At 35.7% G+C, this 12,307-nt stretch overlaps 1 protein-coding gene across 1 annotated transcript; it reads left to right on the top strand.

The window, feature by feature from the left end:
• The first annotated feature begins 40 nt into the window (after positions 1-40).
• On the top strand, positions 41-11,281 carry LOC117425004 (WD repeat-containing protein 88-like). Its single transcript, XM_058993622.1, has 11 exons — positions 41-527; positions 2,657-2,767; positions 3,289-3,377; positions 4,811-4,874; positions 5,468-5,606; positions 6,203-6,335; positions 7,178-7,362; positions 8,845-8,927; positions 9,497-9,565; positions 9,877-9,969; positions 10,423-11,281. The coding sequence occupies exons 1-11, from the start codon at positions 417-419 to the stop codon at positions 10,546-10,548; spliced, it is 1,203 nt and encodes a 400-aa protein (XP_058849605.1). The 5' UTR covers positions 41-416; the 3' UTR covers positions 10,549-11,281.
• The last annotated feature ends 1,026 nt before the right edge of the window (positions 11,282-12,307 follow it).

The raw sequence follows: 12,307 nt of genomic DNA, 5'->3' as shown, positions 1-12,307 counted from the left end.
TATATATATATATATATATATATATATATATATATATATATAGATATATATCATACAGTGCAAAAAATACTAGCACATCAATTAAAAAACGGCAAATATATTTTTCGAAAAATAAAATGCTTTCATTCTATCTGAAATGTAGTTCTATGCGTCATTAATTTTAGTGATGTGTATTAACAGGTTACGAGTATTTTATTGATTCAATCTCTATGGCACCTATTCATCACATTGGAAATCAACGTTGCGACAAAGCTAAGCATTTTACGACAATTGCTATGGCAACACAAGGACGCCGGAAGAAACGCGTTTGACATACAGTTGTAGCACATTATTGACTAAACTGAAGTTTGTTTTCAATTGAATGTCAGGATAAAACAATACAACTACTGAAGACAGCACCCATTTCCCGAAGAGAAATGTCTACTGACATAAGTAATATCGACCCTCTTGCATTAGACGAAGATATTCAAATAAAGAAAGGTGGTAAGAAGGAAACCGCGAGCTGGGAGCATCAAGAGTTATCTCAGGTGAGTAGTACCGTATATGTAAGCTCCATTTACGGTTGAAAAATGTGACAGGATTATTATTTCCCTGTAAAATGTTCAAACGTTTTGCTACCTTACTATGTATTCCACAATAGTCCACTGATGCATTACACATTGCGCTTTTTAGAAACGTGTGACTAGTGCTTAACCTTACTGTTTAGATTTGTATAGGTATCTCTGACAATAACAAACAAGTGTCTAAAAATAAATATAGCTTCACTTGTATTAATGGAACTACCGTGTATATGTAGACCCACACATATGTTCCTACTTTGCAATCATATTTTTAGTGTGAGCGCAAACTTAGGGCATCAGAATGTGGTTTAGCATTATGAGATGTGATAAATATTAAAATATGATATTGTTACAAGTTGGCGCACACACAAAAAAAAAGGGTGCAAATATGGAAAAATGTAAATTGTACAAGTGGGATCTAGATACACATGGATAAAATATAAATGTGCCAATGGAAAATTCATTTCTGCAAATGTACCATGCTGTAGTTCCATTAAAAGGTGAAACAACCTCCGTGTGTGTGTTTGTGTGTGTGTGTGTGTGTATATATATGTGTGTGTATATATATGTGTGTGTATATATATATATATGTGTGTGTATATATATATATATATATATATATATATAAACATTGACCTTTCGCATATTGTAGCAAGTCAATGCTGTTGTTATTTTAAGGCTGCCTCACAGTCATGCAAGTTGTATGTTTGATACGGTTTAGTCTTCTGTGCAGTCTTATTACTTTATGAGAAAGCAGACCTTGTTTGTTTACATTCCACAAAGATAGTTTTATCTGTGGAGGCCAGGGTTGGACCTACAACTGCTGTTGCAGATACCTGTCCATCTTTAATGAATTAACAAAGTGAATGTTATATCCTACATAAACTTGCCACATTATTTGCAACAACATGACGTAGGACAAATAGAAACTATACACTTGTTATTGCTTGGAACAGGCACATGTTCTCACAACAGTTGCTTTTAAAACTGAATTCAGCAAATGTCTGTATTGGATCCCAAAAACCCTTCATGGGATTACTACAAATTGTCCCCGTACTCCCTCTGTAGGGGTGAAAAGGTAGTTTTTGAGTCACTCTTAAATGCCTGTTATCTCTTACCAAAGTGCGTCTCAGTCTATATCGGCTCTGTTTTTAAACCTGATTCTTTTACTTTTGAAACAAAATGTTCTGCTTTCTGATAAAGCTTTAGCTTTCAAGAACAAATTAAACAGACACAAAAGAATCATATAAAGTCAAAATAATGTAAGAAGCACACATCTACATGGGTCGCAATACCGATATAGGCACGTTGTGTTACCCTTGCTTTAGCTTTATTTTGCATAAGGTTTCTAGTGTCTTTAGATCTGAGTGGGACAGGAATTCCCAAGGAAAGCCAGCAAGTTGCAACAATGATTTCCAACACCTGCCTTGTCTGACTAGTGTGTTGATTTAATAAACTCTGCTGGGATAAGCCACCCCTGGATTTTATAATGTTATTAGAGCATATTGCAGCACTAGGGAATACCCCTAGATCAACAATCTGTTTTAGTGGTAATCCCTGGACAGGTGGTTGGTGCAATCCAGAGTGATTCCCCAGTGCTGAAAGACTCTAATAATATCCAACTGTGTTTTATACCCATGGGGTTTAGTTTTATCAAATCGATCCCTTAATTACATTGAATCAGGAAGGCGTGCATCTATTTTGCTACTGTAAGAGCTGTATACCAGCAGCAGTGTGGAGTAGTGGTTAGGGCTCTGGACTCTGGACCAGAGGGTTGTGGGTTCAATCCCCAGTGGAGGACACTGCTGTTGTACCCTTGAGCAAGGTACTTTACCTAGATTGCTCCAGTAAAAACCCAACTGTATAAATGGGTAATTGTATGTAAAAATAATGTGATATCTGTATAATGTGAAATAATGTATAATGTGATATCTTGTAACAATTGTAAGTCGCCCTGGATAAGGGCGTCTGCTAAGAAATAAATAATAATAATAATAATACCTTTTAGAAAATCTGAACCTTATCTTTAGTGCATTGTAACCCATATTAATGTTTGTTTTAACCTTTTAATCTTTTTTTTTTGTGTGTGTGTGCAGATCCTGATCAAAGTGATAAGAGGCCATTCAGATGAAGTTAGCTGCTGCCACTTCTGTTTTGAAGACAGCAAAATACTTACATGTTCTCATGACAAAACAGCAAAACTCTGGGTATGTTTCAAGAAAATGTTTGTCAAGTTCAGCACCTTATTTATTTTTGTGGGGTTCGCTTCAAAAGTTGCAATTAACACTTTAAGGGCTGGTTTCACAGACCCAAGGAAAACTTTACCTTACATTCGCCTGGTTTCATAAACCCACATTAGCACTACTCTTTGACTGCCTAACCTATGGTCAAGTTTATAGAGAATGTGAATGGCTCTACAGAAGACTTCAAAAGGCTTTAGTCAAGCAGCTTTTGTGGTCATTTGTTTCTGTGCTGGTCACAAGACACATGTGTTTTGTAGTGTTTGAAAATATCAATATTTGTCATTAGATATTATGTTCCTTCCTCTAGAGAGGCAAAACACATTTTGAAATTAATGATCCATGTAAATACTGTATCTGCAGGTAATGATGTTTATAATGCAGCTCATGAAATCTATTTCCTTCAGATGCTTTTCAGTATGTGAGGTATATATTGGAATCTTGCATTAAGGATGAGTTCAATGAAAATGTACCCCTTCTCTCTGTAGGACATTGCTAATGGGGCTCCTTTGCAAGTCTATGATGGAGGACACAGCGCTCCGATTATTAAATGTGCACTAACTCCTGACAGCAAAAGGTGACCTTTAAGCTGCTTTTTATATAGCAATAAAAACACAAAAGCGCAATTTAATGTTGATGTGGGCGGGTGACGTTAAATAAAATACAATGAAATAAAAAAATCTTAGCTTTTTGTACAGGACTTGCAAATATCTGGATAAGACAAATGATTTCCAGTAAGCCGACATATATTGTTACCATTACGTGGGTAGCTTGTTCAGTGAAGTGAAATGTGTCCCAAGCTATTTACGGTCTTTGAACAGACGTCACTATGACGTTATTTTCTATATCATCACGTTCATCTTTTTAAACCGTGTAGGATGTCTCTTATTCATCTTGTGCAATTTGGGACAGAGGAACGCAAAGTGTCAGGTTCTGAAATATAAAAGAGACACCTTACACACATGTTACTGGTTTTTATTTGTGTTTTTTTTTTTTACTTCAAATTGTGCTGCATTTTCTATGCCCTGGATGACATCTGTACTCGGGAGAAGATGTACTGGACCTTTGACAAATCCATAACAGTGATTTATTTTACGTGATTATAAATTGGAAGAGAATCAAGAACATGCAATTTGACAAGGCATTTTAATATGGTACAGATTATGATCAGTACTCTTGAACAAATGATTAATCTGAACAGGGTCTGGGTCTCTAATGGTTTATATGAAGCCAGAGTATATTATCAAGCCTCTTCACTAACATGTTAAAAAGTTGTTTTGCACAAAGAGTAAGCATCGCCTCTTTCCTAAATATGCTCTGCTGCACTGAGAATGAAATGTTTTTTCTGGAGCGAACAACAGTATAGGAAATGTGTGAAGAAACTGTGATTCCCAAGTGATTTTTTTCATTATACAAGAAGCCGGCTCCCCTGTAAAGTGCTCTGAAGAGCTCTGTTATTACAGGAGCTCTGTGTTTGTGCATTGGAGCAGCACTGATGCTGTTGCCAGGCAACATAATCAGCAGAAAATCCACACCAAGCCACAGTGACACATCACATTCATGGAAGTGAAAACCCCCGAATTGAATTGAGGCGCTACAAAGCTGCTGGTAATTAAAATGTCACTGATGTTTCCTCGACCCCAGGACTGTACAATACAAATCAGTCATTTGTTTCTTATAGTGGGTTTTGCTAGGAAACTAATAATATTATTTTTGGCTGCTAGATTTATAGGATGTGTTGTTCTTTAGGACTCCAACAGTCTCACGCTATAGAGTGACATTTTTCCGAGGTATTTGCTGTTGGATGATTTAGGTGTTTTGTTTTTGGGCTTACGGTACATTGCCTTTTCTTCATGTTCACAATGTTTCTTTTGTTCATATGATCTTATGAATTTCCTCTGCTCTGCATTAAAATAAAGCTAGATGAAACTTGTTTTATAAAATAATTGACAAAAAATCTGGATATTCTTGTTTTTCATTCTTTTGTCACCCTTTTCTGTGTTTTATAAGGCTGTTCACTGCATCCTGGGATAAGACAGTAAAAGCTTGGGATGTTGAGACAGGATGCATTCTTGTAAGTCACATTACAACAAATATTTCAGTGATCGTGTCACACATTTATATAGTTAAACCAGTTATCACAGATGAAAATTCCAGGTGTGCACAGGTAGTTCAATAGGAATTCATCACACACTGCGATCATGTCAATTTGTTTTTTTGTTTGTTTTAAAAAAAGAAGCGCAGATAAACACTGATTGCATGTAGTATCCAAACATTCCAGACAGTGTATTCAAAAGATTTCAATAATGTTTTACTTGCAGCTAGGCAAAACACACCAAACTGTATTCTAAAGAGAAACAGAAGGTCACACTCACTTGCTATTGTTATATTTTGCTACATCAGTAAACGTTTTCTTGCATTCCTTGAATATCGTAGTTGATGCTTCCTTTATAATAAAACCTGTAAGTCCGAATGACACACTTTGCTAGTTCTTAACAGCAGTGAGTCAAACAGATTCATGTTGCTCATCCATATCGGGGACTCACTATGTCCACACAAAGGTTAAAATGAATCAAGCTTTTGACAATATAAGTTGCCCATGCTACAATCTTTGTAGAATGCTGTGAACAAAAAACGCCATTAAGAATAAATGTTAATATTTCACAGTGGGCTTTTTTTCACGATGGCATTGTTACCTCCTTTGACGTTTCCTCCGATGGGAAGTATGTAGTGTCTGGCTCGGATGCAAAATACACCCTCAACATTATTGATGCTGAAACCGGTACAGAGCTGTGCCATCTGGAAGGTACGGCTTTAAGAATACATTGCTAAATATACAATGTGTGTATATGTACAGTGTAATTGACTGTATATTGAACATGTATTCTATTGCTGTTACTTTATTTGAGTTCCACAGCAAAACAGGAATATGTGTTGATACAACACTTCCGTGAACTCCTGATAAAGTCAACTCTGTTGATGATCACCATTTGTGCTAAATTCCTTTGAGGTTCTATTAAAAGGGTTTGACTGTATCTCAGGATTGTTCACAACCGTAGTGGAGAATATGTGTGTTACTGGCATACTTGTAGTTTAAGATTCATGTTTATGTTTCTACCAGATCAAGTAGTAGCAGCTAATACACATTAAAACAAAACAAAAAAAAGTATAAGTAGGGAAGAGCCTTGATGGGCCAAACAGCCTCCCCTTGTTCCCAAACTTTTCTTATCTTAAAAACGTACACAATATTGACATTACGCCTAATAATGGAAAGATCTGTACAACATTTTATTACATTAATAGGGAGACGAGGTTGAATTACCTACCAGTACCTCACATAAATATATTAATTTTAGAAGAACATATTGCTGTTTTTTAAATTAATTTTCCTTTTTCTACCAGAACATCATAGAAGCACAATAACGTGCTGTAGGATTGATCCTGACAGCCAGCGTGTTGCTTCTGTATCCTCTGACAAGACCATAAAACTCTGGGATCTTGAAACGAAAAGAACGACTATCTTTATTAATAAAAGGTAGGGACAAGCTAGTGCTGGAGATCATCTTAATATTGCCTTTATGTTTAATGCTTTCGCTGTTGATTTTTAAAAAAAAATTCTCTTAGACTCAGTTGAAGCTACTTATCCCTGTGCAACGCTGCATGCCAAAAGGTTTCCTCTCCCCATTTACATCACTTCCTGTGTTAAAGGTACCTGACCAACACTACACTGTTTCCAATGCACATCGTGTGAGGCTCACTGTGCTATCCAGTCACCTGCAACACAGGAAGTGAACCTAAAGTCTACAGCAAAAAAATAGTTATGTTACTTCTTTGAATAAGCGGTGATATTTCTTTTTAAAAAACGCCCTGGTTACTGTAGCTTTAAAACTGTCGAAATGTACAAGGGGAATGACGTAGTTTGATTGTGTTGTAGCTTTGTTGAAATATTAAAGAAACTGTAAGTCTTTCTTGTGTTTATTGTTATTACTTATTCTACCATTGTGTGTTTTTGTAGCTATGGATCATGTTGTAGTTTTAAATCTGTAGTATAAATTTAACAGGGTTTAATCCTATTTAAAACAACATTGAGTAGCTCCATGCTGCTACTAGAATCTTGTTTTTTTAAATCAAATGGCGCTGGGATTCTGATCAAAGAAATTATTGAAAACTGTGGAGCTATACATGTGTATATATATATACCTGCAATGTCTTTTTCAACAAAATTTAATATTCATTACTCATACAACCAAAGTCATTCAGGTCATATTATTGTGGTATAAAAGGAGCCGGCCTCCTGTTGGTGTTTCCTACTATAGGTGCTCAGCATGGATGTTTAGAGGGAAATGTAATGCTTTTTTACAATTCATATCATTTCAGTGGCCATGGCAATGTAATCTCAGACTGCAGCTTCAGCCCTAATGGCCGTTACTTGTGCACTGCTTCGTGGGATAAAACCTTACGACTATGGGACATCAAAACGGGACAGTTTCGCACTCAAGGAGCAGTGACCCTGGATGAGGGTCATGCAGGCAACATCAGCTCCTGTGTATTCTCTAAAGACTGTAAGCCAGGTTCACAATCCATGCACACTTTATTACACGGTGCAATGCCCTTAATAGAATCCATTTTTAAGTGAATCAGTCACGTAGTGCAATCAAAAATTGCATTCCATTTCATTTTCTCCAATACAAAATCCACTACTTTATTGAATCAGCATCCTTGTGATTATTTTCTCAAACAAAAAAAACAAAAGATATTTACCAAAGGCAGTCTTGGTAAACAGAACCACAAGATGAAAGCAGGTGTAATGAGATCAATCTCTGAATAATACTTAAACAATTGGATAAACGGCCAACTGTGAGGAATTGTATCCTCTTATCAATACAAAACATCAGTATGTTGCCGGTAATATTCAAGAGTGAAAGAAATACGATTTAGTAATATTGTTTTTAATTGTGTGTTGTGAACCCAGGTCACAGCACTTAACTAAATCAACATGAGAATGAAAATTACTTGATTTATATAAACTGCTTGGTGTGATCAAAAAGGACATTTTTTTATTATACTTTGCATTCTTGAACCATTGACTAGTATTCTGATGATTTCATTGCCATGGTTAATGCAATGTTTTACTTATGTCACTGATTTTTGTTTTTAGACCACAGACTTTCTAAAGTAGAATTAAACAGTAGCATTTGTGTATTATTAAGAAATACAAGTTAACAGTCCTTAACAAAGTTTTGATTTATTGATGTTGAAGAAAAGTGCCTGTGGTTATTTGATAAGGTTGTGTACAAGAATGCAATTTCCCCTTGGGACATCAATCAAAAATGCTTCTATGACTGCTTTTGCGTTCTGTGTTTTGAAGTATAGAACATCGACTTTGCAGGTAAAACTAATTATATACAAACTGCAGGAGGTGACCGACTCAAACAGGGCATAACCCTAAAAACAGAACTGCTTTGAAATACTGCATGTACAGTATGTGCCAAAGAAATGCAAATGTCCTTACCAGTAATTTTAATTAAGAAATAATACCCTACACAGAGGGTATTAACACAGATTATAGACCGCTGTTTTTTTCTTTTTAACACTAACAAACCTCATCCGATTGGTATTATTGCAATATGTCAGTGAAGTTATGAAAAAATATATTTACTTATTTTTTTTTTTTAATAGAAATATTATAGGTTGATTGTTTTAGAGCCCATTAAAGCAAATTCAGATTCAACCTTTTAACCATTTATGCATATTTATTTTAAAGAATAGAATACAATTTTAACCTGAAAATATGACACCCGGATACACTAGTCACAAGTTCCTCCATGTTACATAGTGTAGCCTACAGTTATATTGTAGTAACGTCATACAGTTTTACCTCTTACCTTCATCCCCATTCCCAGCCTCTCTACTGCTTTCACCCCTTGCTTAATTGCTATCTTATACCACTGTATTTCTGCTGCGTATCCTTACTTTACTGCGAGCAGCAACGATAAAACCGAAGAGAAAATCAACAACACCTGTTTCTTTTTATTATCTTACAGCATCTGTTCTAGTATCAGGTTCCTATGATAAAACCGTAATAGTCTGGGATATGGCAGGAGCGTGTAAAAAGCTTGTTTTAAAGGTACAGTAACTCATTTTAGACTTTTAAAAAAGATTCACAGCGTTTATCTACTCAATGTTTCATTTTAGACTTTTAAAAAAGATTCACAGCATTTATCTACTCAACATTTCACTTTATTTTTTTGTTTGTGTTTTTCAATTTAAAAAAAAAATGACTTCGATAATGAAAAATCATTTCCCACCGACGTTATTCCCCATTGTGCTGGTCATTCTCCTAATGAGTCCAGACAGAGACTTCCCAGGCTGGGCCCTCATCTCTGTGTTTCAGTAGCTTGGTACCATTTGTTGCTTAGGTTCAGCAGGTGAAAAGAGAATTGACTTGACAGCCAGATGACTTGTTGATCTTCAATTCTCCTGGTCAGTGAGGAAACATTAGAATCAGGAATTTTTAATTAGGTGGAAATAACAGGTGTGAAAATGTATTAGACTTACCTTATTGGGCATATTTAAAGTATTTTATGGCATGTTTTATTTAAGTAATAATGTACAGATTGAGGAGAGACTGAGGGACAAAATTGGAAGTCAGGCTTTTTTTATTATTATCAGTAAATGTATTATTATAATTTTCAGGGGCATGCAGACTGGGTGACAGATGTTGACATAAGTTCTGACAAGAAGTGGATTCTGTCTAGCTCTAAGGTAGGCACTACTGTACAGACCAAACAACACAAAGCGTGTTTTAATTACGCCTGAGTAATGTAATACAAATAACTCTGCACTTTCCTATTCTGATTATCCCAGTTTAACCACATAAGCATGTCATACATTAGTAACATCATGATTTACCTAGGACATTGTAAAGTATTGCAATTCAGTCTAAAAGTAATGTCCTTTTTCAACCGAGGGGGCTGCTGCTGAAAAATCTTTGTACAAACCCAAACAGCTAGCGATCACATTGTCAATATAACTGTGTTAATTTCCTAATGGTTGAAAATCAATTTGTGTTTCAGGACTCTACTGTGCGCTTGTGGAATATCGAGAATTCAGACCACATCCCAGCAGTGATTGAGACTCGAAAAGCGAAGGGATTAAAGATAGTGAAGGTTCGTATTAATATAATGTCAGGTGATAATCTGCAAGTGTACATTGGTGCTTCTTATTTAAGTCTTGCAAGAAAAGGGGCTAAACCAAAATAAGTGGGGGGGGGGGGGGGGGGGGGGTCAGTTCACTGTAACATAAAACATTTAGTCAGCTGTTTAGTACTTAGCCCTGGTTTGGGAAATAAAGGTGATTATAGTATCGCCATGTGGGCACAGCAACTGATAGACTAGTCTGCTAGTCATTCTGTTTAGTGTTACTATAAGTGGTCACAATCTTTTGGCTATAGACTTTCTAAATGACTGTCCAATCTTTCACTTCCTCATTTTAAATGGCATGGTATTCTATGACCATTGAAGTCTGTTGGCAGGCACAATAAATTATGTATACAGTAGTATAGAGTACTCGGAGCACATTTTGTTCACTGTTAACCTGGTTTCTCTGTTTTTGCTCTTCAGTGTGAAGAATGTGGAAAACCTTTTTCAATAAACCAGATGGAAGACTCTGAGTTTATTTCTAAATGTGTATTCTGCCGGTTAGCCTCTCCTTCCAGATACCGTCTGCCATCGCCACCGTCTCTTTGACATTGACTGTCTCCACTTAATATTTTGTTATGCATTTTATTATGACGCGTACGTCACTGATTTTGGACTCTTATGTGTCCCCACGACCAAATTACAAACTGTGGGTGATCGGGCCTTCTGTTCCTATGCCCCTAGGTTGTGGAATGAACTTCCCAAAGAAATTAGGGACCCTGAATCCTGTTTAAATTGGCTTTTTTTCAGATTTAATGTTTTAATATTTTTCTTTTTATTTTGTGTTGTTATGTACAGCGCTTTGTGACGACTTGTCATGAAAGGTGCTTTATAAAATTAAGATGATTATTATTATTATTCATGTCTGTGTTTTTAAAGGTGTACTGCTTATCTTTTACCACCCTTTGCTTTCACTTTAACACCATTATGAAGTTGGCCCCAAGGAGAGGGATGAAATCTGCACTAAAAATAATGAAATACAATAAGCTATCAAATAGCAGGCCTTTTATAAAAATACAAAGTATTGTAAAAAAAAAAAAAAAAAGGGGTACACCCTACAGTACATGTGAAACATGTGAAAACAGCCCAGTATATTGATACTTAATAACTTAAAGAATTCTCTAACCAAGTTTCTTCACAATAGTATAAGCGATTTCTCTATATCAGTCAACTTTTAAGAGTAGCATACAGACAGATGGACACACAAATGACTCTTTATCAAGTTCCATCACAAAAGAGATGTGACTGTATATGCAACATTGAAATAAACTGTTCAGAAGTATTTGCCTCAAAATGATTAACTGTTTTAAAATAAATTAAAAATAAAGGTAACTGGTAAATTATATTTGCTGGCTCTTGTGTGGTCAGTAAAATGTGTAAAAATATATATATATTATCATAATCCTTTTTTCTAACTTTTAACAAAACAATACAGGGGTCATAGTTTGTGCTATGAAAAATGCCCACATTTTTTTTATTCACTGAAAGTAAGTCAGGGGTGCAAATCGTTTTTGAAAATTGGTGCTAAACTGTTTGAAAGTTTAGCACTAGAGAGCCTGCTGGCTCTAAATTATCAAAACTCACTCATTCAAGGCATGCATGCATTACTATGCAATGTTGTGCTAGTTATGCATGAAATACCAGCTGTTATACATGCATAGTTCTTTAATTTAAACTTGCATTTTATGGTATGTCTTGCTTGATGCTAGCATAATCCAAAAAGGGGTACGTACAGCTGCAATGTGAGTCTTGAAGCATAATCCTTGTATTTTAAGTGACATTACACCAAGGGTACATGAAATGTTGGTATGTAAGTTTAGATGCTAAATTGCATATGTAGCGAAGTGTTGAGTGGCTAACAGTAACATCGTCCCGACCGCCCAGCCGCTCGACAGTCACTTACTGTCGCTACTGTGCTGTAGCCTGTACAATATCCGACTGCATACTGGAGAAACCCGGGAAACTACACACACCGACGAATTATATTTATTGTAACAACTGTCCAAAGACGAGTTGTTCTTAAGGATACTGCAGCTTTATGTAACAACGTGCTCATATGTATACCGAACTGTTTCGTTATTTTGTTATACTTTTATTATTATTATTATTCAAATAGAAATGCCTACCATTTTTGTAAACAGCAAAAAAAAAAAAGAAAAAACAAACAAAAAAAACGCCCAGATCACATTCGTTATAATTTTAATTCTGCCAAAAATTGTAGTTCATTTCCTTGACAATTTCATACGGGTGATTTGTGCCGTCTTACGTCACTGTGTTATAAAGGCATTTTTCTGCTTTTGCTCACAGC

The sequence above is a fragment of the Acipenser ruthenus genome, chromosome 20 (genome assembly GCF_902713425.1).
Source record: "Acipenser ruthenus chromosome 20, fAciRut3.2 maternal haplotype, whole genome shotgun sequence".
In the NCBI taxonomy this organism is placed as follows: domain Eukaryota; kingdom Metazoa; phylum Chordata; class Actinopteri; order Acipenseriformes; family Acipenseridae; genus Acipenser; species Acipenser ruthenus.
The sequence above is the reverse complement of the archived record's forward strand: the minus strand, read 5'-3'. Positions and strand labels throughout refer to the sequence as shown.